Raw genomic sequence first — 27704 nt, 5'->3', positions numbered from 1 at the left:
ATTGATGTTGTTGTTTTCGGTTCATTATAACCGATTATGTATTATGAATTTGTTATAGTTTTCTGTCAAGCCTATTTCGAACTACTTACTAATGCAGTGGTGTGCAACATGCCGCGACAGATATTTTTCCGACCCGAGGCCAGTTACTGATCTGGGAATGGGGCGGTACGATATTATAGTCACGTACCAATGGATTAGTGACGTCACACCATTGTCAAAATATTACCGTTCATCTAAAAGTAAGAATGTTTCTCTTTCTCTTTTAGAACGTATAATGTTTTTTCTTGTCTTGGGCTCACTATAGATAAGGATATAATCATGGCTTGGCAAAGCTGAGTTCTGGAGTGATCCGATTCTGAATCGAGTATCAGGTTTCGAGTTGGGAATCCGAGTATCAATCACTATGACGTCATACGAGTATGAATGGTAGAAAAGGTAAAATATATTCCTTTGTGCGATCACGAAGAAAATTATATCCGTTCTATACGCCACATAAACATGATCTGGTATTGTTTTCAGCAATGGTATTTCATTGCGCTCTCTAGCAACGGTGTGGGTTGTTGCAAACTGTCACGTCCACTGACGCGCGTAGCTTTCCACTACATCTTTGGAGGCTGTGTGGTACGTCCAATCGCGGTTTCAATGCTTCCACCGTGCTCAGCCCCAGATGAAATATTAATATGCAACTGCTGTTTCACTCTGCACTTTTGGTACCGGACAAACGAAACCTGTGAAATGACCAGCACCACATATAACTAAGAGTCGGGGCGATGACTGGGTCATAGAACGCGCTATAATCAACGTTGTCTTCTTGTTACTCGTTTACTAAACATGGAATACACTCGTCTGGCGGCGAATAGTTCCGAACTGATTGCTAAATAACAAAGCACACGGAATTCGGCAAGCATCGCGTGAGATCTCATATGAACAACGACGAGACAGTGAGATGAATAACATCTAACAATCAACATCTCACGCAGAGTACAAGTACGGTACTCCGGCGGTGTGAAATCTTCTTGACAGACGGGTCAGATATAGATTACGTGATGAAACGACGGGCCGCATATTACAGAGGCTGTCTGGTAGTTGCAAGGCACACCATTTCATAAAGGATTAGTAACGGTGAATTAACAATAAGGTAGGAAATACCCGAACATGAATTTTCAGGATATTGAATACATCTTGAAAGAACATTCATGTCGAAACTCAGCATATTCATATTTTAGCGATTTGAGTGTTTTTGGTGTTAACCATAGCCTGCTTTGGCTTAGCTCAACCGCATCAGACTATATGCGAAATTTAAAAGAAACATATAGCCTAGCGGGTGCACATTGTACGTACACCCTTCAAAACTGCCATTTCATGGCGGGCAGTACAATTGTACTCCGCGACATGCACTTGACCCGGGATTCATTTCAACAACTATATATATAAATCCCATTGGATGCTGCTGTTTCCCAATATTCAAGTTTTACGAGTCGAGATACGCTGCATTTTAAATATCGTTCCCATAAATTCGTAATACTGGGTGTGTATATAGTATACATACTTACTATACAAAAGGTAGGATTTTAGCGAAGTATCGCAGCTTTTCCATTGCACTGAAGTAAGTTCTTCCTATTTGCGTTACTTGCTTAAGTGGATATGAATTTAGAATACTACATCTACTTCACAGTTTTTAGGGGAAAACTTAATCTGCAATACTTACTTTTTGATTTACTTGTAACACGCCACTTCTAACTATACTTGAGTACCAACCAACGTTGACCACCCCTGGTCAGAACCCTACGATATGAAAATGTTACAATCCTATACACAACCAACGAATTGGCAACATAGGGGTATGTAGGATTCAGAATCTATGCTTTTGGGTACTGGTTGTTGTTACCATCGTGTTCTGTCAAATTAATCTTTTCAAAGTCGTTGCATATTACTGCATCAGATCGCGATCCTTTGTTAACGTTAGTGCGGTTATACTTCGGGGCAACCGCCATCAGTGTAAGACCAGACAGGACGTTCCCGCATATGCACATGATAGCCACGCTTTCTTCGCCCCACGTATCTAGGGCTATCCGTTCGAGTGTGACCCACATGAAGATCGACAGATTGTACAATGCTGAGAATATTGAGGTCGCCGTTATCTTGTTCGCGGGATAGGTCCTCTCCAGAAGGAATTCCAAAAATGCGGTGTACGAGAAGAGACGCGAGAAAGCTACCAACGCGTATGATACGGACATCAGTTCCAAGATCTGATAGTGGTGACCGAGAAATACGCCGACGCTGCTGGCGGTGGACATTACAGCACCTAAAAATATGACGCTGTATTTGGTAGGGATGGTGTGAACCTCTGAAAGGTTCAGGTTCGTGTGAACGCGAACCTTTTTGAAAGGTTCTGTGTGAACACGAACGTGAACCTCATGACGTCACGTGACGTCATATTGCAAATTCCAACCCTATCTTTCAATGAAGTGATAGCCTACTAATGTACACGATACCTAGAGACGACTGACGACTCGTGCTACATAATGCCACAATGCCGAAGTACATATTGGTGTTTTAAACGTCGCTGAGGGCGGAGTTAATTAAGTTAGCTGATCCGGGAGAATGCTAATCGTGTGATTAAATACTGCTAATCGCGACGCATGAAGGTGAAGAGGGTTACGCGCGATGGTTAGTCGCGGTGTCCCGAGTTTTCAATCAAGTGGCGTTATCTGTTGCATCATAATCCGAAAATGCGTTATATATTGGCTGCTAGTTGGTGAATAAAACTAGAGATCCCACAATCTCCATACTCAAACAGCAGCCTGCTAACGACGATACTGCCACTGTAATAGGTATAATTATTATCATCGCGAAATGAAAGTCGTGTCCAATTCGTACGGTACAGCTAAGAAACGGATATCGCTTTGCAATGGCGAGTAGTCCTACATAATTCGTTGATTGTTTAGTGAAGCCATAACCTAGGAGGCAATCGGCACGGTCATTATCGGGAATAATTAGACGTAGGAATGGTACGCAGTTTCTATAGATAACTTGAAATCTATAGTTGTTCCAGTTTGTTAAATCATGAGATTAACACTAACTTTATGCACCGGGATCAACCGGTTTCCTTAATCCTGGGTTGATAAATCCTTACGAACGCGCTAATCGACTTTATTGCTAATCCAACTTTATTATCTTCGCCCTAAATGTATCAACTGAGGCAATTAAAGGATATAATACTCCCATAAAATCAATATTTTCCGTCGCTTTGCCAACAATTTCGACGAGGACTTACCAGGGAACATAAACTTACGCCTTAACGGTCGAGACCAGACCGGACAATGTATTCGGCGTCTGAGTATCGCTACATTGATATTGAGATGAGTGTAAAACAGGTTTCTATACTTGCTACAAATATTACCCCATTAAGAAGTTATACACTATACAGCAGTGGCCACCACCTCAATCGCACGGATTTGGTTTTGATGATGCAGTAAAGATACGAAGTCAAGATTGACCCCGTACGCCTGCTAGATTTTTTTCATCAGAAAACGATATCAATTTCATTGATTGGTTGAATAAGCATCATTCGCTGACTACGTATCTTGCTCGTGATGTTTTTGATTGCGGGTAAAACTCACAACAGAGAGTCACAAACGGAAACCTGGATATTTCGACCAAACTTTTGTAACAAAGCAAGTAAAACATTTGAGATTGTCAAGGTGCATGCTCGTTTAGTGTTGATTTCAATGCTGCCAGCGCCATGCATGGAGTGGCGCGCAGTTGATATGCAATAAATATGAACCAAAGATGTTGTAACGAAGTGAAAATTGTAATATATGAAAAAGGTTCACAGTGTAGAACCTACCAAGGTTCTGTTGTGAACGCGAACCTCTAAATTTCCGAGGTTCACACACAGAACGCGAACGTGAACCTCGCGTTCACACCATCCCTAGTATTTGGACAGGCGTACAAAGCTACCTCGGCAGGTCGAGACACTTGTTCGATACTGTCTTAGTACATTGGGAATTTCGTCAGTTCAATACACTAAATTCGAGTCGAACAATCACTAGATTTTCAGCTTTTACGAAATAGAATTACTGAATTCCAGAAAATCTGGACATTTAATTGCATGTCGAATTAGAATGAAATACAACGAAAATCTAGTTCCGTTGATTAGATCAGAGAGTTTTTCTCATAAGCACGGGAATTCCAAATGTCCGTACATTAAGCTTACAGTTAAACAGTTGTGCTGAAGCTTTTTTAGGGAAACCAGAACTTGAAATTAGAACTAAAATTAGTGCACAGGGTCTCATTACACAACTAGAAATATTTGGTTGTCCAAGTATGACCGCCATGACGTTCAATAAAAAGAATGGAAGGAGTCGAATCAAATTAGAATAGTGTTCAATGAAACACCCACCTTGGCCTGCATATAATACTGGAAGAACATGTATATATTAAGCGCGCACAGTACAAAACGTACAGAAGATAACAAAAACTGGCCAAGGGAAAGCAATGAAAATGAAGAGCCATGTGTTCTTATAGGCATAATCGATGCCTCGGATCGTGGTCAGGCATTGACTCAAGAGGGTGGCAGCATTCATTCAGGAGAGTTTGCTTGTATTTTCTCTAGAAGATGAACATGATATATATTGGAAGACTGTCGGATGACCGGCGGAATTTAATGATGACAGTCGTGCGTGGCCTAAATCAGAGTGCTCCTTGGATCACAGTATTCCGGAAAACATGGTGAAAGCCAGGTGCGGTAAGATATATCTTGACATTAATACCCTGATGTGCGGTAGGCCTACTGTGCTGAACAGTACGAGCGTATACAGTTTTCCAGGCTAATAATATATTCCAAAGGTCAAGTATTCGTTTCCTGTGAAATCATATGAAATGGAGTATAAGCCGATTCAACCATCAAGTGATGCGATGATTGCTATATTGTGATCCTATAATCGCATTACTTATGCAAGATAGAATGTTACCTCCAGCATTGCTGGGCAGATAAACCTATCAGCTGAAAGATCAGGTATTTTGTTTTATGTTATTGTGAGAAACTTTCAATCAGTATGCAAATGCATATATACTCAGAGGTGGTCAAAGTAGTCAAGTAGAAGTAAAAGTAGCGACGAAAAAATCTACTCAAGTACGAGTAGAAGTATTTCTTCCATAAGCCTCCTAAAACTATTTGAAGTAGAAATAGAATTGACTGACTTTAAATCTACTCAAGTAAGTAAGTGGCTTTGAAAACAGTCTTAATTCGTTCCAGGGATATCTAGATATCCCTGATTCGTTCGCATGGACTGTCAAAAGCTGCAAATTGAGCTATGCGGAAGGTGCAGAGAGCTTGATTCGTATTGATGCATCCCAGGAGGTATCAATTTTCGACAGAATAAGCGTTCGTTCGCATCATGGGATTCAAATTATAGTATTGATATGAAAATGAGATAGTAACCCTTCGTTCACTAGAAGACCCCGTTTTAGAGAATATCATGACATGGCGCCCTACCCCATATTATAAGGCCCCAAGTTTAGGCGAAGAGCAATACGGAGAAGTTGTATCGGATACGGTTTCAACACTTTTCGCGATTAGTATACGTTAATAACAAAGATTGTGGATCGTAAAATTTATATTTAGTGTAGCTTTATTCTCGGAAAATAGAGGCGTTACTACACTTGCTTATGTGCTTCAACATGTATGTTCAGCAGACAAAAGAACTGAAATTAATTAGAAATCAAATTATGATACTCCGAGTATCATACTCGGAATTGAAGGTGAAATACAAATACCACTTCTAAAAAGCGGAAAATGTATTTCATTGTTTTTGTCCATAAAGTTTCAAAGTTGATCTGCTAAAACAGGTATAACGTTCCAAAGACGGATTTTCCAGATAGCAGGACACGTCATGGGCTGCTAGATAACGATAGGATAGGTAATTGCTAGATTGCGAAACAGTAGTTTGAAACGTTATGGTGGGCCATATTTACTGTGATGAAATATTTGATATGGGCCGCCATGCGGTGTGTGTGAAACCATTAGCGATCCGGTGCCTAAATTATATTCACTGATACTTTCGTGAAAACATATTTGTCAGTCCATAACTACTGTTCGCGAAGCGCAACAAAATTTCTGGGCTTTATTTGACTTTTATGAATATTAAATGATGGTACTCCGCGAAAACCGTCCCGAAATTCCTCAGGCTATCTTTCGTATTGGGGGCTTAAACTACTTCTACTTGACAAACTGAAAATAGCGAAAAGTAAGTAAGTAGATCGCAAAATATTATGAAGTAGAAGTAGAAGTAGGTAAATTCGGATCTACTTGAGTAAGTACCAGAAGTATAGGGAAACTACTTGAGTAATTCCAAAAAGTAGAAGTACTTCGTTACTGACCACCTCTGTATATACTATATATATCTATATATATATATATATTAGAGCAATATGTTTAATATCTGGAATTAAGATGATATTACGCGCAATTGACTAGACTAGACTAAACTTGACCAGACATTTGTGGCCGGGGAAGTGCTATCAGAGGTGGTCAAAGTAGTCAAGAAAGCTACTCAAGTAGAAGTAGAAATAGCGATTAAAAAATCTACTCAAGTACGAGTAGAAGTACTTCTTCCATAAGCAACCTAAAACTACTTGAAGTAGAAGTAGAATTGACTGACTTTAAAAGTACTCAAGTAAGTAAGTAGTTGTGAAAATGATCCTAATTCGTTCATATGGATTGTAAAAAGGTGCAAATTGAGCTATGCGAAAGGTAACGAGCTTGATTCATATTGATGCATACCAGCCGGTATCCAATTTTCGATAGCTGAAGCATTCGTCTATCATGGGATGAAAATGATAGTATTGATATGGAAATGCGATACTTATCCTCTGTTTTCTCGAACAGCACGTTTTAGAAAATAGCATGGTATGGTGCCATCCCCCATATTATAAGGTCCGTAGTTTAGTCGAAGAGCAATACGGAGAAGTTGTATAGGATACGGTGTAAACACTTTACGCAATTAGTAAACGTTGATAAAAAATACGGGTGACCCTCAAAAATACTACATTGTGTAGATTTATTTCCGGAAATTAAAGGCATTACTAGACTTTCTTTTATTCTTCAACATGTATTTTATCCAGACAAAATAACTGATATTAATAATAACTCAAAGTATATGATACTGGGAATTGAAAATGAAACATAAATACTACTTCTAAAAGCGGAACACGTTTTTCATGCCTTTAGTACAGAAAGTTTCAAAGGTGGTATGCTAAAACAGCTCCAAAACTAACAAAAAAAGTCAGAGTCCACTTTTCCTGGTTAGGACGCGCCATGAACATGCTAGATTACAATATGACAAGTAAATGCTGGATTGCGAAACATCAGTTTCAAACGTTATGATGAGCCATATATACTGTGATGAAATATTTCATATGGGCGAAGGGCGACAATGTGGTGTGAACGCAGGGATATCTATGTGAACGGAACCACGCCAACCAGCTACCTAAATTATATTCATCGATACTTTTGTGAAATCATACTGGTAACTCAGCATCCACTGCGTGCGAAGCGCGACGAAAATTCTAGGCTTTACTCAACTTTTATGAAAATTAAATGTTGATACTCCGTGAAAACAGCCCCGAAATTCCTCAGGCTATCTTCCTGATTGGAAGATTGAACTACTTCTACTTGACAAACTGAAAATAGCGGAAAGTAAGTAAGTAGATCACAAAATATTACGAAGTAGAAGTAGCGAAAATCATATCTACTTGAGTAAGTACCAGAAGCAGAGGAAAACTACTTGAGTACTTCGAAAAAGTAGAAGTACTTCGTTACTGACCACCTCTGAGTGCTATACCCAGGGCGAAAAATACGCCTTTCACTGATTTTGAGCTTCCCTTCAGTTTTATATTCATACGAAGTATGCACAATAAATCATTTTGCGAGAGCGTTTTTATCGGCCACCGTAAGGGCATAACCGTAAGGCTTATCAACTTTTCATTTGACATTGGACCCAAACTCTATTCGCTATTGGAAATTGAAAAAAATGGGTCCTATTCGGCAATCGGGACACATTCATAGACTCACCTAAAAGTGAAAACGCTTTGTAGGACCGGAATCGGTCCAACATGGAGCCACTTGCTAAGCTCCCAAACCCCGAAGCCAAAACTGTCGCGCTACTGACGTACGCCACGGCAGTATTTCCAATGTCTGGAAGGGACATCCTGATCATAGTAGGCTGAATGACTGATATTACCACCACAACCGACGAGCTGCAAATGCTGGCTAGATTTATGAGCCAAAATGACCGATTCGTGACGATGTTCCAGATGTCTTCAAGTGTCTCATCGAAGTTCTTCCTATCCTGGGAATGCTTCTGTCTTTTCATTAGAGTTTCCTGAGCTCCACTGGGAGGTGATGGAGGATAATTGGTGACGACGAAGCAAAACATAACAGTACATAGAAGTAGAATCACAGTGAAAGTCACCATATGTGCAATGAAAATGGTGTCGACCACACTGTTCTCAATATTGTCATTAGAGGTGTTGAAGGCTGTGTAGTTTGAGTCTATTGTTGAAGCCGGCAAGAGATGGCCGAATACGATGGGGGCAGTGAATCCGCCCAAACACGAGCCGACGATAGGCAGCGACAAAGCTGTTGCGAGCTGGTGTGGCGGAAACCAGGCGTTGCTAAATGTCGCGGGCAAGATGAATAGTAATGCGCTTGATATTCCAGATAATGATCGTCCGATGACCATAAGTGTGTAGCAGCATCTATAAATAGAAGTATGTCAGGGGTTTCATAGGATCGCGTCTCAATGGGAATCATAAGCTAATAAGAAAGGAACGGTATGCGTACGACTTCGAAATACAACAGATGACAACGGTTATGCTGACAGTCGCACGGCCTATGACGTCATAAAACATCAACAATAACAAATTCCTATTTGTCAGCAATGAGACACGATTTTTACAAGCATCTTTGCACGGTCATATCATCGAAATATTATAGTTGAGAATTGAGATACTCCACCACATTAGTATGAGGTGATACCCATAAAATTGATGTTATTTGGGGTCAGTTCATCAAATATTTCCATCTAAACACCACAAACAAAGGGTAGGAGGGAGTCAAACGACTTGGTGATCTCTATCAATCAAGCACCCGCCCACTTTGGCTTATAGATCGAAATAAAATTGAAGAATGCACACCTAATTAAAAATACGCAAAGATTGCACAAAACGGACAGATGGTGAAAATGAAGTGTCATGTTATACAGCGATTTATCATAAACCTCGCGGTGAAACATGATTCCTACTCTTCCCTGACTACCCGGTTTTCGACAAATCTCTCAAGACATACGCGAAGTCGAGGTATCAAAACACGACCCGTAAATCTAGCCTAGGACAGAAACTGGTTACCGCTTGACACGAAGGACGACTTGGCCATACTACATTAAGCAGGCGAATTAAAGTACCACAATTTTCCTAAAACAATATCTTGTAGTGTCGGGGGAATCGTAAAGTTAGGAAGGAGACATCAATTTCAGCGGCCCATTGTCTGATAAATTGTGTATATCTCAGACTATTCGCTTTTCTCGCTTTCACGTGTGGATTGATCGAGATGGTCGATTGATGTGGCTAATATCAACGAACCAAATTTGTGAATTTCCGATGACGAGACTGAATAATTAGATGCTGATTTCCTAAACGTAAAAACGAAAATTTAGTTTGTATTTACATAGCGTTATTCGTCTATTTATATCCGAACGATAGCCTCACCAGTCACCACGATATTGATATTTACAATAATACTTATCTTTTAAAATGGAAGTCCAGAATATGAATGTTTAAAGAAGTGGTGACTAAATCCAGCTATACAAAGTTATATTGAATTTCCGACAGATGTGGTTCAGTTGTTTCATTTAGCACGGAATTGTCGCCTACCTTCTCACGAATCCAACCGCTATCGCGATGCAGCACACGGCAAAGAAACCGGTGGTCGCCACCGACATCATCTTCAACCCGATACCTTCCCCGATGAATGCGAACGCGAAGCACACGGCCACGGCGGAAGCGGAGTCGACGGACGCGAGAACATCCACTTGGTAAGGAGTGACGTTAAGGTAGCGCACCACGACATCGTTGCTCATTGCGAACATCAAAGGAAAATATCCGCGTATAAAAGAACAGATCACAAGGCCTACCATTATTGCCCATCGTATCTTGTAGGTTTTGTATTCCATATCTGAAAGAACGCAGGTCTCGGAATTATGAATGAGTTCAATTTGCCCAAGGATTCTTGTCGGTGAGGTGCGGTAAATACGGCATGCTATATTGTGCCATTCTGCTGTGTATACCTTCGCGCCGATGAAAGCATTTCAAAATTAATTGAGACCACTTCAATACTTCAACCGTTTCAATAATATAGCCCTTGACATATGTCGCAGCTTCCTGGTAATTATCAAATTACCGGAAAGCGACCAGGCAAAACCATGCATCATGCTCGTACTCGTCTGTTTTCGAAAGAAATTGACTTCTTATGCTTCATACAAAAAGTCCAAGTTTTGTTTCCGTCACCTTCATTCATATTATTCACGAGCAATTGCTCACTGTTGGCAAAACAGGACGACCCCGACAAGGGATACGCGTAAATAGAATTTACACACACCTTATATAGGCTATATCCCATATGAAATGGTGCATGTAGTCATTTTCAGTAATGAAATTGGTGTAAAAACAAAATCATGTTCTCCAGAAATATATAAAACATCTATAATTATATATCCATACATTATGGTGGAAATCATAGCATGGTGGTAGGCTGCATTTAAGCAACAAACACGACAGACCGCTGTCCTATCCATCTCCCAAGTTACCTGCGTATGGCTGACATTAGTTAAGGGTGTCATCCTTATTCAGTTTAATTTCAAAGTAGCCAGGTCCTAATCAGCCGATGCATTAAGATTGATTGGTTTAATAATTTTAACTATGACGGAACTCGATGACAACTACGGAAGTTGGTAATTTGCCGGCAACGCAAACAATCCTGTTATCGTCCTCATCACTACTAGAGCTGCGTGTGCACTGTGCACTCACTGACGAGTAAAATCATATTACTGTGCTCGGAAGTAGAGATACCATAAATATGAACGTGCAGAACTAGTTTTAATGAACGCATCAGGCCTACCAGTTGAAACAAGAACAGTAAAACAGCAACAATAAACGCTATTGATTAATCAGCACTTATTATTTGAATTGAACAGTTAATCCGTATTTAAATTCATGATAGCGGGTACGTCTGGTGCTTATCAGAGCAGAATGACCGGCTGAACTCACGGAAAAGTACTTCCATCTGAATATCCTCTCATTACAGCTTGCACCCCCAAGTCTCTGCAATCCGATGGTTATGAACGAATTATTTGAGCTGATTTACTGTGTACATGTACAAGTCCATGGCGAAATTTACGACTCACGTAATTTGCTGAAGAAAAGGACAGCAGTCTAGACCCTGTCGACTGTTGCAAGCTGTCATGAAACTCTCATCATAATGAAAACACTTGGCATCTTTCAAGACAGAACTATAATCTATGTAACGGCGTATTCATGAAAGTTCTTCAACGATATTCAAAATCGACACATTCCGGTAAGCGCGTAGTAAAGCTGATAACTATAAATAGCTTCTCACGTCGAGGACCAGTAAAGATTTACTCTAACAGCTGTTTAAATCCGAAATAGTACCATATAAATGGTTTAGGAGCTGCATTCAACTCCGATCCAAAGATGACGCGCTATTTTACTAGACAACATCGCGCTGGACCTCCTGAATCTTCGCACAAAGACACTCACAATACTTTGCACTGTGAACTGCACTCGAGTGTTTAAACAAGACTATTTTGTGTGCATTTGAATACGCATTTGACAATCATACAGTTACGTAAGACTTAAACAACGCATGCAATGCGAACGAGAATGACCTTTACTCTGGACAGGTCTAAACATTCAGACCATTTCAAGGGCGTTCAGTTATTGCAAGTCAATATTGCATGTAGACTTACACACATTTGGCGGATATGACGATTACTTATTGCTCACGGCGATGGATCGAATGCCTATGATTCTGGCATCATAAAATACCGGTATGCATTTCCTTTTCGATGCTCGTATGTTCGCGATTATTCAGGCTACTATGCTGTAGCCTGGATATATCCTTGAGAAGAATGCTACAACATATACGCTGCTCGACTGTAGGTTATGCTTCCCCGAAGTAATTACTTCCGATACTGTCTGCTGTTATATAACGCGGGTCTGCGAGGTGGAACGGTGAATGTGTTATTGTTGTTGCTTTTATACTCAGAAAACGTTTTGGCTGTGAGGCTCCTAAATAATTTAATTAAATAATAATTTTCTCGAAACAGTCGACTGACTGCAAGAATATAGGCGAAAATTACGCTGTGGCAACGCATACATTTTCACTCTCTTCGTGTGAGGCATCTGCGTTTCTGATATACTTGGTACGATTCTTACGATAACACTGGCTCGAGATCGCATTGATTGGGGTTACCATACGTCCTCTTTTTTGACTTTTTTGAAAGTGTCCTCGGAGGACGCTCAAATGTCCTCTTTCTGAGAATTTTGTTTAAATATAGGGTGAAATTGGGGTGAGATACAGTAAACCAGCACTGAAGCAGCGCTCCGGCGGCTATTTCTGGAGCTGGCACGGAAAGATGACCTTATTAGCCAGCCAACAGATAATGTGAAAGAAAAACTGTATTTCGGGAGTTGAGGAGCTAAGTTGACCATATTTTTATTAGTCAACCAACCACGAAATTGAAAAAATGTTGTTTTCAGGATTTTACTCCGGTATTGCAAGTCTGAAAATTTTGAAAAAGTGTCCTTTTTTCAGATTTCCAAAATATGGTAATCCTAGCGTTGATCAACTTTCTGTACACGTTTGAGAAGACAGCACTCTCTACTGGAGTATGACGTCATGCAGTCATCCGCATATTCATGTGGAACTATAATATTTCCCTGTGCCATTCGTCGACAAATACTCGATTACCATCGTTTATTCTTTTTTTGTTGGTGAGGCGAGCGCGTAATTATACTACTTGTGGCACACGGCAGCATGTGCGACCCGTGCCGGGTATTAGTAGGCTACACCGGCCAATACGCCTGCTGTTATCGATTTCGCTAGAAGAGCGTGCGTCGTGGTAATGAGATGAATATGTTTGTTTATACGAACATATACGTCTGAAACGAGCTTAGATTGTTGACGAACATGGCCGGATTTCGTTGTCAATTCCAAGCAGTCTCTCTCGTTTACATCTATAAATGTCAGTCGAAACAGAAAAGATATGTTCACATATGCACGGAGATGCAAATGAAAATGCAATTTTGATATAATCTGGCGATTATTATTATTATTATTATTATGGTTTTTGCGCCGATAATGTAATCGGATTTGGAAACATACAACCAAAACTCTATCCACGTTGTGGAAGTAGGGTTTTAATAAGCGGGTTCGTTACGTAAATCATTGAGCTGTTCTTATTTAGAATCGCTGCTGTAGAGATTCGGTGTCCTAAACATAGAAGATATGCTGAAACTAGAAATCGCCAAGTTTGTGTATCAGTTCCGCTGCAGTCATTGCCCCGAATGTTCAAATGACTTCTTTACCTCGGAATCAAAAGCGCACAAGTACGAAACACGCGGGTCCACGTCGTCCAAATATCATATGATCGACCGAATAGATCATAGCTCTATCAAATATGCCGGACCTGTCGTGTGGAACAGCATCCCGCCGGCCATCCGACAGTCGACGAGCATGCCCCTATTGATGTCGAAATACAAGCAATTACTACTAAATGAATACAAGTCCATCCTTAAGATTACCGGACCACGACCTGACCTATCGATCTCGACTTCCATGACATGCCACCCCAATTTTCCGCTTGCTTTTTTCAATACTATTTATTTTACTTTTCATTCAGTGTGCAATGTGCATGCCTCCTCTTTACATCGCCTAGGCCAAGGTGGGTGTCTGATTCCATAGACTACTGCAAGTCGCTTCGACACCTTCCTATCTTTTCATTGTATCGCATTTTTGTGGTGTATGGAAATGATAAAATTGGTAATAAACCAATGATGATGATGATGATATTGCTTCCAAATGTATAACTGCCAAGCCAAAGTCGTTAAAACAGAAAGTTATGGGAATTGATCCTACAGTGCAAAATAACTTCCAGACAATGTTCTGATGATTGTAGGCATGGTTGTTGCTGCGGAGTTGATCCAACGGGGGAACGAATCAAAGACTCAGTTTTGGGATCACATATTTATGCCATGTGTGACAAATGAGATATCAACGCTGTTGGGGTCCTTGGAGAAGCCCTATAACAGCTTTGTAGCGGAAAGCTAATAATTAAAAGCTACGAAATAAAAGCAGACAACTAAGCAACAGCGACAAAGCGGATTATAGAATATAGATATGAAACTTTGAATTAGAGCATAAATTATACTGATTGTCCGATTTTTATTGGGTGAAGCCGTAACTTTGGGGTCCTGCGAGACAGGAAGGGAAATGTATTGGTATATAAGAATTCTGCGTGGTCTTTACAGTTAAACTTTGCTGAATTATGAGATTACCAAAAAAACTCAAATTTATTTGCTGCAATCAGACGGTTTCCTTAATCCTGAGCTGATTAACGCGATAATATGTCCTTAACTCAACCCAACTTTATGATGTTCGCGATTGCATTCCGAGTCCAAAATCCTATGACCAAGTCCAAATCCAAAAAAAGCCTCGGAAAAACTCATAAATCAAATTCCCATCACAATTCGGCTAAAATCTTCAAATACGAATTTATTTCAAATTAAATTATTTCATCATGCTTATCACCATCCGGTTTTATCACGTATTATACGCGCAGATCGAGCAATTACGTTGGGACTTCGGAGTGTGAAGTCTAAACTCTAATTCACCTATTGATTGTAAGGAGAGTTTCCGAAAGTTTGATCGAGTTTTTCAGATACACTTATTCGCAGATGCATTTGTATACCATTTCATTTATTAAGATACACTCACAAAGTTTGTTTCGAAAGCTTCCTGTAATCAAAAATTGCGTCAAAATTCTTAAGACTCGATGTAAAATGTTAGTAAATTCTAACAAATCAACGCAAACATAAATTCCTACTGTGTGGACCTATACTTCGACATTCGTTTCACACGTTTTCGAAATGTATACTGCAACTGAAGCTGCGTAACCCGCATCTCGATAAGCCAGTGACCAGCAATGACCAAATAATATCGGAACGTCATATAACATCTGCATCGCAGACAATAGTAATACGGAATTGTTAAACACACCACGCAGGTATAGCCTCTAAGCGGCTCGAGTAGGATACTTCAAGTTACTGCCGCGGCATACAGACGTCTATCAGTGTTGGGATCAAGTCACTACCTTCGAGTCACGAGTCATTTCGAGTCAATGCACATTTTGACTCGAGTCAAGTCAAGTCAATCGATTTTCGAAGGTGACTCGAGTCAAGTCAAGTCACTCGATTTTTGGAGGTGACTCGAGTCAAATCGAGTCAAGTCAAGTCAAGTCACGAGTCAAGTCACAATTCAAGTCAAGTTGCCTTTTCGAAGTATGAGGCATGCTTACGTCTTTGCATTTTGCTAGCTGTCTGAAATACAGATTGCGTGGTAATTGATTCAGGACTCATGAACGGATGTGGAGTTAAATATAAACGCAAAAAGGCGCTTCACTGCTCACATATACGTAGAAATGCTAAACTACGTATGTAATAGCATAGCCTCAGATTATAGTTACCAGCCAAGATAGAGAAACGAATTGATAAGATGAAAGACATTACTCAGTTACAAATTGATTTGATACAATTCCAGCCTGCGCTAATGGTTGAGAGCTATTATAAACTATATTGGAATTCAATTGCAATGAACCAAGCGGCTTGGTTAAGTTAAGAACAGAGAACAGAAATAGACATTTTGCTATTAAATTACTTTACTATACTAGTTTACCACAGCGTAAGCTGTAAGCTACGATCAATTCGTTTGCGATCAGTTTATTTGTGTAAGAACAATGGAGTCTCAGTAAAACGCACGATCATTGAATGATTGGTTGCTCTCACGGGTTACACCAGCGTTTCGCGTACAATCCAAACATATGCAAGACACAATGATCATTATCGACCTCTATTGCTTCATGACTCGGAATTGACTCGTGAATTTTGCTCCGAGTCACGAGTCAATCCACATTTCTGATACGCCGAGTCAAGTCAAGTCAAGTCAAGTCAAGTCATTTTAGCAAAGTGACTCGAGTCAAGTCAAGTCATATGAAAAATGTGACTCGAGTCTGACTCGAGTCAAGCCATGACTCGAGTCATCCCAACACTGACGTCTATGCTTCGCTTTCCATTGTCCATCGAAAAGGCTAAGTGGTGTTGTTTAGATGCAGTCGTAAGGTTCTGTGCCACATAATTCCTATAATTATCTGGCTCTCTATTTCCCTCTCTGAGACGAACAGTCGAAGAGCAGAACAACGTCAAATAGGCGTATATGGGAGATTAATAGTAAGCTTAAGCCACTCTCTTCTGCGTTTGCATGCTTGCTTATTGTAAAGTTTTTGGACTGTAAGCGCATGAAACCGAAACTTTTGCGGCATCTTTAACTGTACATATCTGATATACGATGTTCCTGCGAATTGCTGACAGTTAGGCTACCACTGACGAATGTCAGCCGAAAATGATCGGGTTTATTTTAATATTATTATGTTATTGAATTGTATATTGAAGTTCTGTATACAGAACCCCAGCGAGTCTCTAGAAACAAAGTTGTTTCGAGCGACACATTTTTGGCACATTTTTTTGAATCAATCATATCAATCTCATAACCCGCACCTAATCCAACCGCGAACCTCAACCCCTAACGTAATTTAACCCCTGGCCGCAAACCAACTATAACCCTTTCCATATAGGCATTGCATCCCAAATGAAATCGAACTACCTGACCTTAAGGTCGGCTATATTTGTCACGTCGTTTTCAGTTGTCACTCAAATGAGTTCAATTCACTTCAATGAGCATTTACCCGGCGTTTGCCTAGTATCCTGCGCAAGCGAATAGGCCTAATGTATCATGCATGACTGTTACATCAAGTGTTACATGCTTCAAATTACGCCAAGTTTTTTTTTCTATGTTCCATCATATGGCGATTTGTTGGTATTCCTTTGTTATTTTCTGATCTTGATGGTAATTTTTGAATATTCCAAGAATATAGGATCCTGTTTCTATCATATTTTTAAAATTTCTTACCAAAAGATCAAATTAACGTACAGCAGTTCGTTTTTAAGAAGTCGGCCTGTACTATAGTGCGCAATATGCCACACACAAAACAACGACGGTATAACGATTCATGCTTGGATGCCGTCTGTTCAGGGCCGGATACCACCGAGCACGAATGCATAGGGCCCGGATTATATCATTGACTATGCCGCCTTTGCTGCATACGAGTAGCGCAGAGTCACGGAGGTTGAAAAACGTTGATGCAGCTACGTACTATACTTACGAGCAACTCATGGTCAGGTGACAATTACGAAGTAAACAGTCCCAAATTCTCAATAATTGATGCAAGAGTTTTATAATAGATTTAAGTCACCTAGCTCTATCCTGCTACATAGAATTTGAAAGGCATGTTTTTCGCAAGCAAATTACTATATGCATTGTGAGTCAAAAACCAGATGTGTTCAAAGTAGTTGTCGTTGCTACTCAAGAAAAGACCGCAAATTTCTACTTAATTACAAGTTGAATTTTCGATATCCAAAATAGTTCGAAACCAAGGCACGGTATGGTCACGAATGGAAAATTTCCATATTCCATACCCTCCTTGATGGTTCCATACCACCACAGGCTACTTAAATGTTTCGACACCGTATAGCAATATTATTTCACACTATATTTCTTATTTTTTCCATACGTTCGCAGATGCCCTACCTCTCAGATAATGTTCTATTTTTGATGCGTGGAAATTTTCCGATGTTTACATTTTAAATATTTTTATTAAAACTAATAAACAGCCCTGACGCCCCAATTCCATCACTAATTTATTTGTGTCATATGTCAGCGATGTAGACTACGTTGCCTTTTTTCACCGAAGACGGTACGGAAAATATATGCGGTAATATTTGTGAATAACAACAAAAACTCATGGCACGTCAAACTAGTGTGGCAACGTAGCATTAGCAGTATGAAGATATCATCTACAAAATTACATAAAACAAAGGTATCGTCCCATTAGGATATATCTTAGAATGCAATTTTACATCGCCACTATCATTAGGGGTTTTGCGATGGCGGATCAATTATCCAATTCCTCCGCAAATGTGTGGGTCATACTCAATAGCTTCATTAGCCAACATTAGGGTGTGCATTCTTTTATCAGAGACAATCAGATTAATTGAAGTTACAATTCGTGTTGGAGGCCGATATAAAGTGACATAGAAGGCCTATTTGGAATTACAAAGGCGCCTATGTCAAATAGATGTTGCGTGTGATAACATCCGAGCAAAGCGCAGGATATGAAGTCCGAATTAAAAAATTGATATTAATATTCAGGTATCATTCTACATTCACACGGAATATGATTTTAAAACTCCTCTTAGTAGTTAACGGAGTGCAAGTTACTATCAACGAACTGTATGCAGGCTATAAGCTCGAAATCATTCGTTTCTATGATATTCAGATTAGAATAATTATATATCATTAATATTAGTCCGCTGCATGTGCGAGTTGCACAATGTTTTTTTCTTCAAATAGATGTCGACCGGGGTGCGCGAGTGCGACTCACACTTTGAGACGTGATTTTCTGAGATATCAAATCGATTCGATAAATCGAAAGTTGGATCATTGTCGTGGTTCTGGCAAAATTGGACCCGGTATGACAGAAGTCTTCAAGGCCTGAGTCATACCATACTTGCACCTTACCAGATTCCATACCATGCCCTGGTCACATCCAAACTAATTCATATGAATGTAACAAATGAAGGTCTGGAAAGCACAGATGCGACCAATTTCGTAATTGCAAGATGTAGCCCATCTCCAGATTCTCCACGCTTTACGCAAAATGGCCAATGCCAAAGGTAGACTCTTCAAAAATGTATCTAGTTATGTGATGAAGAGGCGATTTCATGTGGTTCTTCACTCACCTCAGCGATGTAATCATGGCAGAGAATTTCGTCCTACTTTTCAAGATCTGAACGCTCGGTTCGTGCAATTATGCATTCCACCGAGTGCTACCACCTTGTCGAACAAATCCTACCAACTATAGTAACCACCCGTTTCCATGAATAATCGTGTATTAAGTTTAGGATAAAATTACGGAAAACAAATAATAAGTAGAGGTATCAAACGGCCGACGGCAGCATCTTAGCAATGAAACAGGCGGCCAGGAAACGTCACACAACCTTGTCAGTTCTTACGAAGCAACGTAAACACGCTGATCTACACGGCGAGAGCAAGCAAGCAGTTGCAGACGTACGCTACAGTCCGCCATCACTTATCACCACTCACCGTGTATGCAATATCAAACATGCAGCGATTTTCGACAACATATGTCCAAACCACTTTCGCCCGACATTTGAGAAGCGACACTTGAACATATGACCCCAAACTAATCATAATAGATTATCTCATTACTGGTTGTCCAATAGTATCGGAAATTTTCGTGACTTCACAGCAGGGTAATATGTTGGGAACTGTAACATGCGATTGTTAGACTGGGTGTATTGATATGCTACGCCGAGGTGTCCAGACCAGATTTTCTATGGTTGAACATAGCAATGGCTGAATAGCTGTTCAATAAATGCTCTGAACTCTTAAAAAAGCACCATATCTTAGGAAAATCCACCGTGATCCCAATCCCAGCCATGAAATACATGATAAAACAAACCCAACCCTAACTTTAATCCCCATGCTCGTACGACCACGGGCCCAAGGGACTAAGCAAGTGCTGACACGAATTAAGCCAATAATAGTCACTTTGCTAGAGCTAGCAAATACCGATAAGCACGCCGCAGGAGTAACATAACAACTAAACTTGGCAGAGATCAGCATAAAACCTGACAAGACACAAATGCATACAGCACCGCACAGCGATTGAACTGGCACGCGCGTTGCAGAAAACGTGGCCAACTTCAACATCACACAATCTATAATTTTTAGCAACCAATCGCTACTGTCAAAGCCCTTTGCACAGGGTTAACACTTGAGAGGTAAATTTTCGACTGGAGCCGCTACCGACCATATCAAAATTGATCCAAACTTGATAGAACAGCCGGCAAACGACTTTCGGCTAATAATTCTAATTATTACCAGAGTCAAGTCGTAAGAGATCATTCTTTCGAGTAATGAAATTATGCAGCCCATGCCAATACGAGTTAATGCATCAACGAAAATCATAGTATCGCCTTGAAACCTCGATCAGTCTTATCACAACATCCAAAATATGCAGGACAAAGATACGCGCAGTCTAGGGTTGTTAAAAAATAACTTTTTTTTTAGATACCGAGGTTTCACTGATGAAATTGTTTGGTAGCATAAGAAAACTCTGCTCACCAAAGTTGGCTCTATCCCAACCAGTAGAAGCCGCCGCAGAGCCGAATGAAATGTTTGAATTTATGATTGAAATGAAACCATTTTTTAAAATTTTACTGCAATAAGTTGGTAAGTTATTAAAAGAATGATGCCTAACAATTTTTGCTCAATTCCAGCCGGTAGAAGCGGAGTTATTGTACTTGAAAGTTTTCGTTTTGCAAAAATAGCAGCGACGGTGGGAAATCCCAAAATTATGAGTTGAAAACTAGAATAACTTCGCTTCTACGGGTTGGAATTACGTCAAATTTGTTTTGCATCGTTTTCGTAGACAACTTGACAATTTAACAAGGTTTACATTAAAATTTGAACAATAAATTTCAATTTTTATAATGAAATTTAATTGGCTCTGTGTCGGCTACTATTGTTAGGAATTAAGCCAAATCTGGTACCGGTATGCAGCGTCTTTTAGGCATACTAAAAATTTATTCAGTGCCTCCCAGGAATCCTGAAAGCTAAGTTACCTCATGTTAGCGGAAACAAAATTTTTATGAAATCGTGAACACCACGCAGCGTTGACAATGACATATGCATGGCCGAAAAAAACACCCAATTATCTTGAATGTGATGTAGAGCCGGCACTGCATTCTTTGTGGTCGCATAAAAGGCGCATATTTGAACTTTCCAAATCATCCAGACTCGCACAAAAAGTGATGATACTCGCTGTCTGATAATAATGTATCCTGAATGGAATCACCCAGGAGCTCAGTTTTGACCACCCCTTGTTGCAGCAAATGACGCCCTCGCATGTAAAAGCGCGTCTTCGAGGCCGTGTCAATATTACAGAAAATTAAAAATGCTGTTAGAGTCCTCGTCCACAACGATTTTCTTTCTCTTTTTCGCCGGTTCCTTGCTCTTACTGGAAACCGGCAGGCTCTTGCGTTTCGTCTTGCCTTCCACTTTGGGAGACACGGCCTACGAAAAAATACGACTGCGCGTTACAGGCAAGTCTCAACGTGCTAAGACAGGGCACAAGTTCGTGCAAAAAAGTACCAAAGTAGCCATAAAAGTGAGTTAACTTCCGAAATCGACCGGAAAGGTGCCTTCGCTGCACGCATTTTCGACGTATAGATTGTGCGGTATGGGGCTGTTCAAAAATAACTTTTTTTCCAGATTCTAGCGATTCACTGATTAAATTGTCAGGTTACCCTAAAAAATGCTGCACACCAGATTAGGTTCAACTCTAACAAGTATAAGCCGCCGCTGAGCCAATTCAAATTTCAAATTATTATGAAAAATGAGAAATTTTTTTTTTTGTCACATCCATTAAATTGTCGAGTTGTCTTCAAAAACGATGCAAACAAATTTGGCTCTATTCCAACCAGTAAATGATAAATTAAAAATTTATATTTGCTCTGCGGCGGCTTACACTTGCTAGAATTGAACCAAATTTGGGGCGTCGCGTAATGTAACCAGAGGATCACTGGAAACTGGTAAAAAAAGTTACTTTTGAACAGCCCTAAAATGTGCATTTGAGTCGGTAAGATGCGCTTTGCTATTTCGGTTGTAGAAACCTGCTATCAACTGCCAAAAGTGTGTGACGCCTGGACCAAAATCTACTTACTACTGCTCAAGTGCCTTTGAAACCTTTTCTTTTCTATCAGTAGTTTTGATATGCCGTGTACATCGTTATGTCTACGCGAGTACCAATGCTCAATACCAGCTCTAGTTTTTACTAGGTCACAACAGAGTTTTACTCCCAAAAACAAGTTGCCGTGTCAGCGCACAAACCTCCAAATTTGTTAAAAATTCTGTTTCCCAGGATAGCTAACTGGAAAGGTATCTTTTCCTAATGTTTGATCTCGTGGAGAGGCCCCCAAGTTGATTTCCAAGTGCCTAGGTCAGTGATCCCCAACGTTTCTTGATGCAAATTTTCGTCGACATATTTACGGAAAGGAGGGCACAGGATATTTATAACCCTAACTCGGATCGATGGTTAGTTGACTAAAAAAGGTAACTTTTCCGAGTAGGTGCCCGGAAAACCAGTTTCCGTGTCTGCTTTCCGTTGAGTTGACCTCTTTTTTAGGTCAACTTTCGATTCCTGTGCAGAATAAGCCGTTTTTTTGGCCGTGTCAATTAAATATGTTTCGCTGAACGTCCTAACATCTTCGCCCCCTGCAATATCGGTCACGTAGGGAACCAGTGGTCTAGCTCTTGACGGGGTCTGGGCCATTGCACGACAAGGCAATATGCCCATTCATGTCGGCTAATTCTCCCTCCATAATATGCTATTATTCACGACAGAAGTCCCTTGCTACCGACTGCCGTTGCGGGCGTAAGACGAATAGAAAAGCGCGTTACCTTGAAAACCATCTTGTGAGTGTTTCGCGGACCGTTGATGTTCGTAAGTTCTTTGAAGTTCGCCAACTTCGCCAGGACGGCCTTCGGTCGATTCAGGAACGACCCGCGCTTATTCTGAGAAGAAAATCGCGTCAACGTCATGATTCAAAATCTACGTGACATTTCGAAGTTGAAATCTAACTCTCAAGGACATTTTGGTTTAGATGTAGACATAGAGAGAGAGAGAGAGAGAGAGAGAGAGAATTTATTCGGTTTCTGCCACGAACATTGAAAATACAAAGTTCGATGAATACAAGGCAATGATGATACTCTCCTCACAAGTAAGATGAAGCAAATGTTTCAATTTTATTCACTACAGACGACAGTTGTGAATACATGAGGAGTTGTACCTAGTTTGTTACGGTCATACATACGATCAGATGTTATAAAATTCAAGAGAATTTGGCCACACACATAGTATGTTCTTGTTAGTATCACACATCCCGTTACTGTTAAATGGCGGGTTTTTCCCAAAAAATTTGCTTCACTTTTCAAAACTGTAAAACACGACCTCAATGGGATACGAAACCAACTAGTAATATAACGTCGGATTCAGAATGTCAACGCCTAACCAACTACGCCACGAAGCGAGACAAGAGCAGGGCGACCGAGCGTGTATGTAATCAAGAAGACGAGATAACCTTGTTGTAAAAATGTACATGTTTTGGTTACTTCCTTACAGAATCCTCAACGTATACCTAGTGCGAATAATAAAGTGGTATTCACTGCGACAAAGATGTCATCTTTCAAACAAGCCATGAGTGACCGCTCTTGCTCAATTAATTCGATCCATACTATCAATACATGGTAGAGTGTTTTACCGTAAATAAGCTGTCTGTCGTACAAATTTATGGTTTCCGATGAAGCAATCTAACCGAATTTTACAATGGAGAAAAACCCCATTAAACATTTTCGCAAATACAAACGGTGTCTCCAGTGAAATTGATATTTTCCCACTTTTACTTACTTTTTTGGCGAGATAAGGCCATAATGTAAAACTAGAGGTACCATGTTAATATTTCCAACTGCCATTCAATTGAGCGTTTACCCAACACACCACAACATACCTTCGACGTGAAACCATCCATACTCGTGTACGAGAACAAATCAGCTGAAAATATTCAAGAAATTATACTTAAAAATTTACCGCCACAACGGTGATATACTCACGGTTATCGACGCTGGACGATTGATTCGAGTTTTCGGTGCCCCTGGAGGCCAACGAATTTTGATGCGACATATACGCTTGCCGTCCAAGCGTCAGCAGGCGCGAATCTTCAGCATAAAGTCTGAACAAGATTGTTACTATTTTTACTCTCTAAAGCAGTCGCTGCCAAACATTTTCGACCAATAGCCCCTTTATCACGCATGACATATCTTTAACGCCCCCTAAAAGCTATAGGTCATCAGTAACAAAGCATTTCTATGTTTTACAGCACTCAAGCAGGTTATAAATACGGCGATTTTTTTAACATGTCAAAATAAGTCAAAATTTTGACAAAATTGTAGCGTTAGGTCAAAAAATTGTCAAAATTGTTTACAAAGTCAAAATATTTTTGCAACCTGCATTTCGTTTGACATTTCACAGCTTGCAGCCTACTTTATAGGCCTACCATTGTAGACGGCCCATTGTCTGCTCCATCTGAATCATGAACGGTCAAATGAAACGAATCAGTTGATACGGTGTTATGCTCAACGTACCGTATTATCCTAACTGAAGCAAGACTGCATGGACATTGGTTCTTATATCAAGAAGCGCATGATGAAAAATTGTGATGTAGACAACATTGTCAGAACGAAGCCACACGGTGTGTCACCAGCAGTGTACGTAGAACTTGAGTGTTGCCAGCCAACAACTGCTGCTGTTGAACGTTCTTTCGCAATTCTTGCCAAGCTACTTAGTAAGGACAGACACTTTCCACCCGACAATGTAGGAAAGTATCTTTCGTTGTACTACAACAAATTTTGATTATTTCTACCATAATGCGTGACGTAACTACTGGATGTCTTCAAAGGTCCAGATCTTGTTAAAACAAAGTTTTTTCATATAAAATTTTGTCAGTTTCTAAGTCAAAAATGTTTTTTTCAGGCCAAACTACTTTGTAAGGACAGACACTTCCAACCAGAAATGTAGATAAGTAGTACAATTCTAACATTATGTGGGAAAAACACCCAATTTACATACATGCCAATTTACATACAAATTTGGTTCAAATTAAGTTAAAAATAGGTCAAAAAATGTCAAAATTTAGATTTTTTAGATCAAAACTTTCCGTTTTTTTTTGGTTAAACAAAAAAAATCAAACTAGTTCCATTCAATGCTATGAAGTTGTTTGATTTCATAAACGAGTTCCATCGGCGTGATGTATAGTAAAGGAATCGTGAAAATACTTACTCGTTGACATCGATACTTTTCAGGTACTCGTCCCTTTCGCATTTCATCTTGCGCCAGTTCGAGTCGTCTGCCAATTCCTCTCCGTCGCTGCCATCCTCCTCATCTGACTTTGAGACAGTCGGATCGATTGTTTCATCTGGGTGTACCACAGCACAAAAACAATGACCATTTTGGAAGCAGAATCGTTAAAATCCGGAAATATTTGCCAAGCAGCGAAAAAGAAGTAGTCTTGCTGAAATGTACTTGGCAGTAAAAACCAGGGTTGTATTGACTCGAGTCGTGATATTTTGGTGACTCAACTTGACTCGTGTCATTTTTCAAATGTGTGAAATGAATCGACTCCAGTCAATTTGTGTGTTGACTCGACTTGTACTAGAGTCGTTGTGCATGACTCGATCCAATTCATATGGCTCGAGACTAGGATGGCGAAGACAGACATTTCATTGTAACTTCGAAGAATAGTGAAGTCACCTCGTTATTGGTATTTCGTCTACTTGGAAAATAAGGCCAGAAAAGTTACGATATTATGAATGCCATTCTATATCACTCGAGCAGAGTTGAAAAATGTGGGTTGGACCGAATTGCGCTCAAAATTGAACAGTGAACATAATGACTTGGACTTAGATTTGAGTCACGACACCATGACTCGGACTCGACCCTCAACTCAATGACTTGACTCGGTGGTGAATTTAAAATGGCTCGACTGGACTCGTAAAATTGAGATTGACTTGCGACTTGGCGACAACCCTGCAGATATTTCTACGAAAGAACATATCGGCTCTAATAGACATTCTACAGATACAGATGAGGAGGATTCAAAAGGTGTACAACATAATGGATACAGACTTCAATTAAAAATTTTGCATTGGACCAGTAAACTTGAGACGCAGACAGCAACAGAACACATTCTCACCGATATTTCTCCACCGAAACTTCCTCTCTCTCGGAGCGATCTCCTCGCCACCCATGAAGGCCTCCTGCAGAAGCTCGATGGCTTTCTGGTCCTCCTCGAGCACTTGCTTACGATGGACTCGTTCCAGCTGTCTGTTCATGACTTCAGCCGCCGGGAGCTCTTCCACGATTTCGTCGGACTCGTAACCATCCGGACCAACTGTTTGGAACAATAAAATAAATCATAAAAATAATTTGAAGAGCTTCTTGGAAGTGCGGAACTTCAATAAACAATCCAATAGTACACTCTCATTGAGAGATAAGATCTTTTCAAATTCAAGATTAAAGTTTTGAATCAAATGCGACTTTTTTCCGACTGACACTCGTCAGGGGTAATCGTCAGCAACCAGTAGAGAATCGGAAAGTGCTTGTACTAGAGATTTGATGCCAGCGACATATTTGATGATACGATTGTCGATTTACGATGCTAATTCCCATTCTCTGCAAGTTGCCGACAATTGCCCCTGACGAGGGTCAGCAGAATATATTCTATTTTTTTCAATACGAAAAATTATCGAGAGAACAGATTTCGTGTCGTTCACACATTCATTTGTGTGCCTTGTACTCGACTCTTATCAAAATACACCAGCCAAGGCCGTGTCAACAAAAAGAGTTTGTGTACCATCTAAAAATAGTACATTGAACGCTCTCGTATTTCAAATTTCATGCTGGTGACGTCATATTTTGTGGTACGATTGTTGATATAAAATGTTCTTTCCAATTCTCTACAAGTTGCTGACGATTGCCCCTGACGAGTGTCAGCCGAAAATATTCGGCTTCATTTCAATATGTCTATACTATTCAATACGAAAAAGTAAGATTCTTTCAAGAGTTTCATACTAAACAGCCGGTGTCAGAGCGTTTTACCGGATTTCGATACAGCAGAATTCAGCGGCGACAAATTATTATGTGGAAAGATACGTTTGGTCGGAGGTAGTCAAAGAAGTAATCGCTGACACTCAATTGTGTATGTAGTAATATTGTTATGCGCCTTGGGAGTCAACTTTTACCAAAATGCGCCAGCCAAGTTTGCGCCAACAGGAGTTTGTGTACCATCTAAAATAGCAATTAAAGCTTTGGCCATTAGGGCGGAGTGAAAAAAAGAAAAATTTGAATTCAAAAAGTGCCTTTGATATTTAGTCGTATATCTAAAATGAGTAACTTCTATCATGATTTCAGGTTCTTGCGTTCTCTAGTGGCCGATCAATTCCAGCAAACGAGTCGAAAATAGCTAATTTTGCCATATCTTGATAACCGCTTACAATAGAAAGCCAGTTTTGGGTTTAAAATCTGCGGAAGCAACATGTTTCTATCTCACTTCCATAGAACTTTGCCTTGAAGATTGTTGATTTTTAGACCGCC

At 40.1% G+C, this 27704-nt stretch overlaps 2 protein-coding genes across 3 annotated transcripts in view; both read right to left on the bottom strand.

The window, feature by feature from the left end:
* Window positions 1–794: 794 nt before the first annotated feature.
* Window positions 795–10343, bottom strand: LOC145443279 (putative MFS-type transporter C09D4.1). Its single transcript, XM_080321269.1, has 3 exons — window positions 9937–10343; window positions 8078–8763; window positions 795–2305 (listed from the first exon to the last, which is right to left on the bottom strand). Exons 1-3 carry the CDS (start codon window positions 10233–10235, stop codon window positions 1860–1862), a joined length of 1431 nt encoding a protein of 476 aa, XP_080177395.1. The 5' UTR covers window positions 10236–10343; the 3' UTR covers window positions 795–1859.
* A 9001-nt stretch (window positions 10344–19344) lies between these two features.
* Window positions 19345–27704, bottom strand: part of LOC145442787 (uncharacterized) — a 32382-nt gene continuing 24022 nt past the window's right edge. For both annotated transcript variants that reach the window (XM_080320780.1, XM_080320781.1), the window contains exons 20-25: window positions 26305–26502; window positions 25392–25527; window positions 24167–24285; window positions 24064–24107; window positions 22958–23071; window positions 19345–21571 (exon numbers count right to left, since the gene is read on the bottom strand). In XM_080320780.1, coding sequence (XP_080176906.1) covers window positions 21437–21571; window positions 22958–23071; window positions 24064–24107; window positions 24167–24285; window positions 25392–25527; window positions 26305–26502 — 746 coding nt within the window. In that variant the 3' untranslated portion in view covers window positions 19345–21436. The remainder of the gene's footprint in view (window positions 21572–22957; window positions 23072–24063; window positions 24108–24166; window positions 24286–25391; window positions 25528–26304; window positions 26503–27704) is intronic.

This window comes from Botryllus schlosseri, chromosome 7, assembly GCF_051294905.1.
Source record: "Botryllus schlosseri isolate E-star chromosome 7, Bs_hap1, whole genome shotgun sequence".
Classification (NCBI taxonomy): Eukaryota; Metazoa; Chordata; class Ascidiacea; order Stolidobranchia; family Styelidae; genus Botryllus; species Botryllus schlosseri.
Note: the sequence above shows the minus strand (reverse complement) of the source record. Positions and strands in the feature narration are given on the sequence as shown.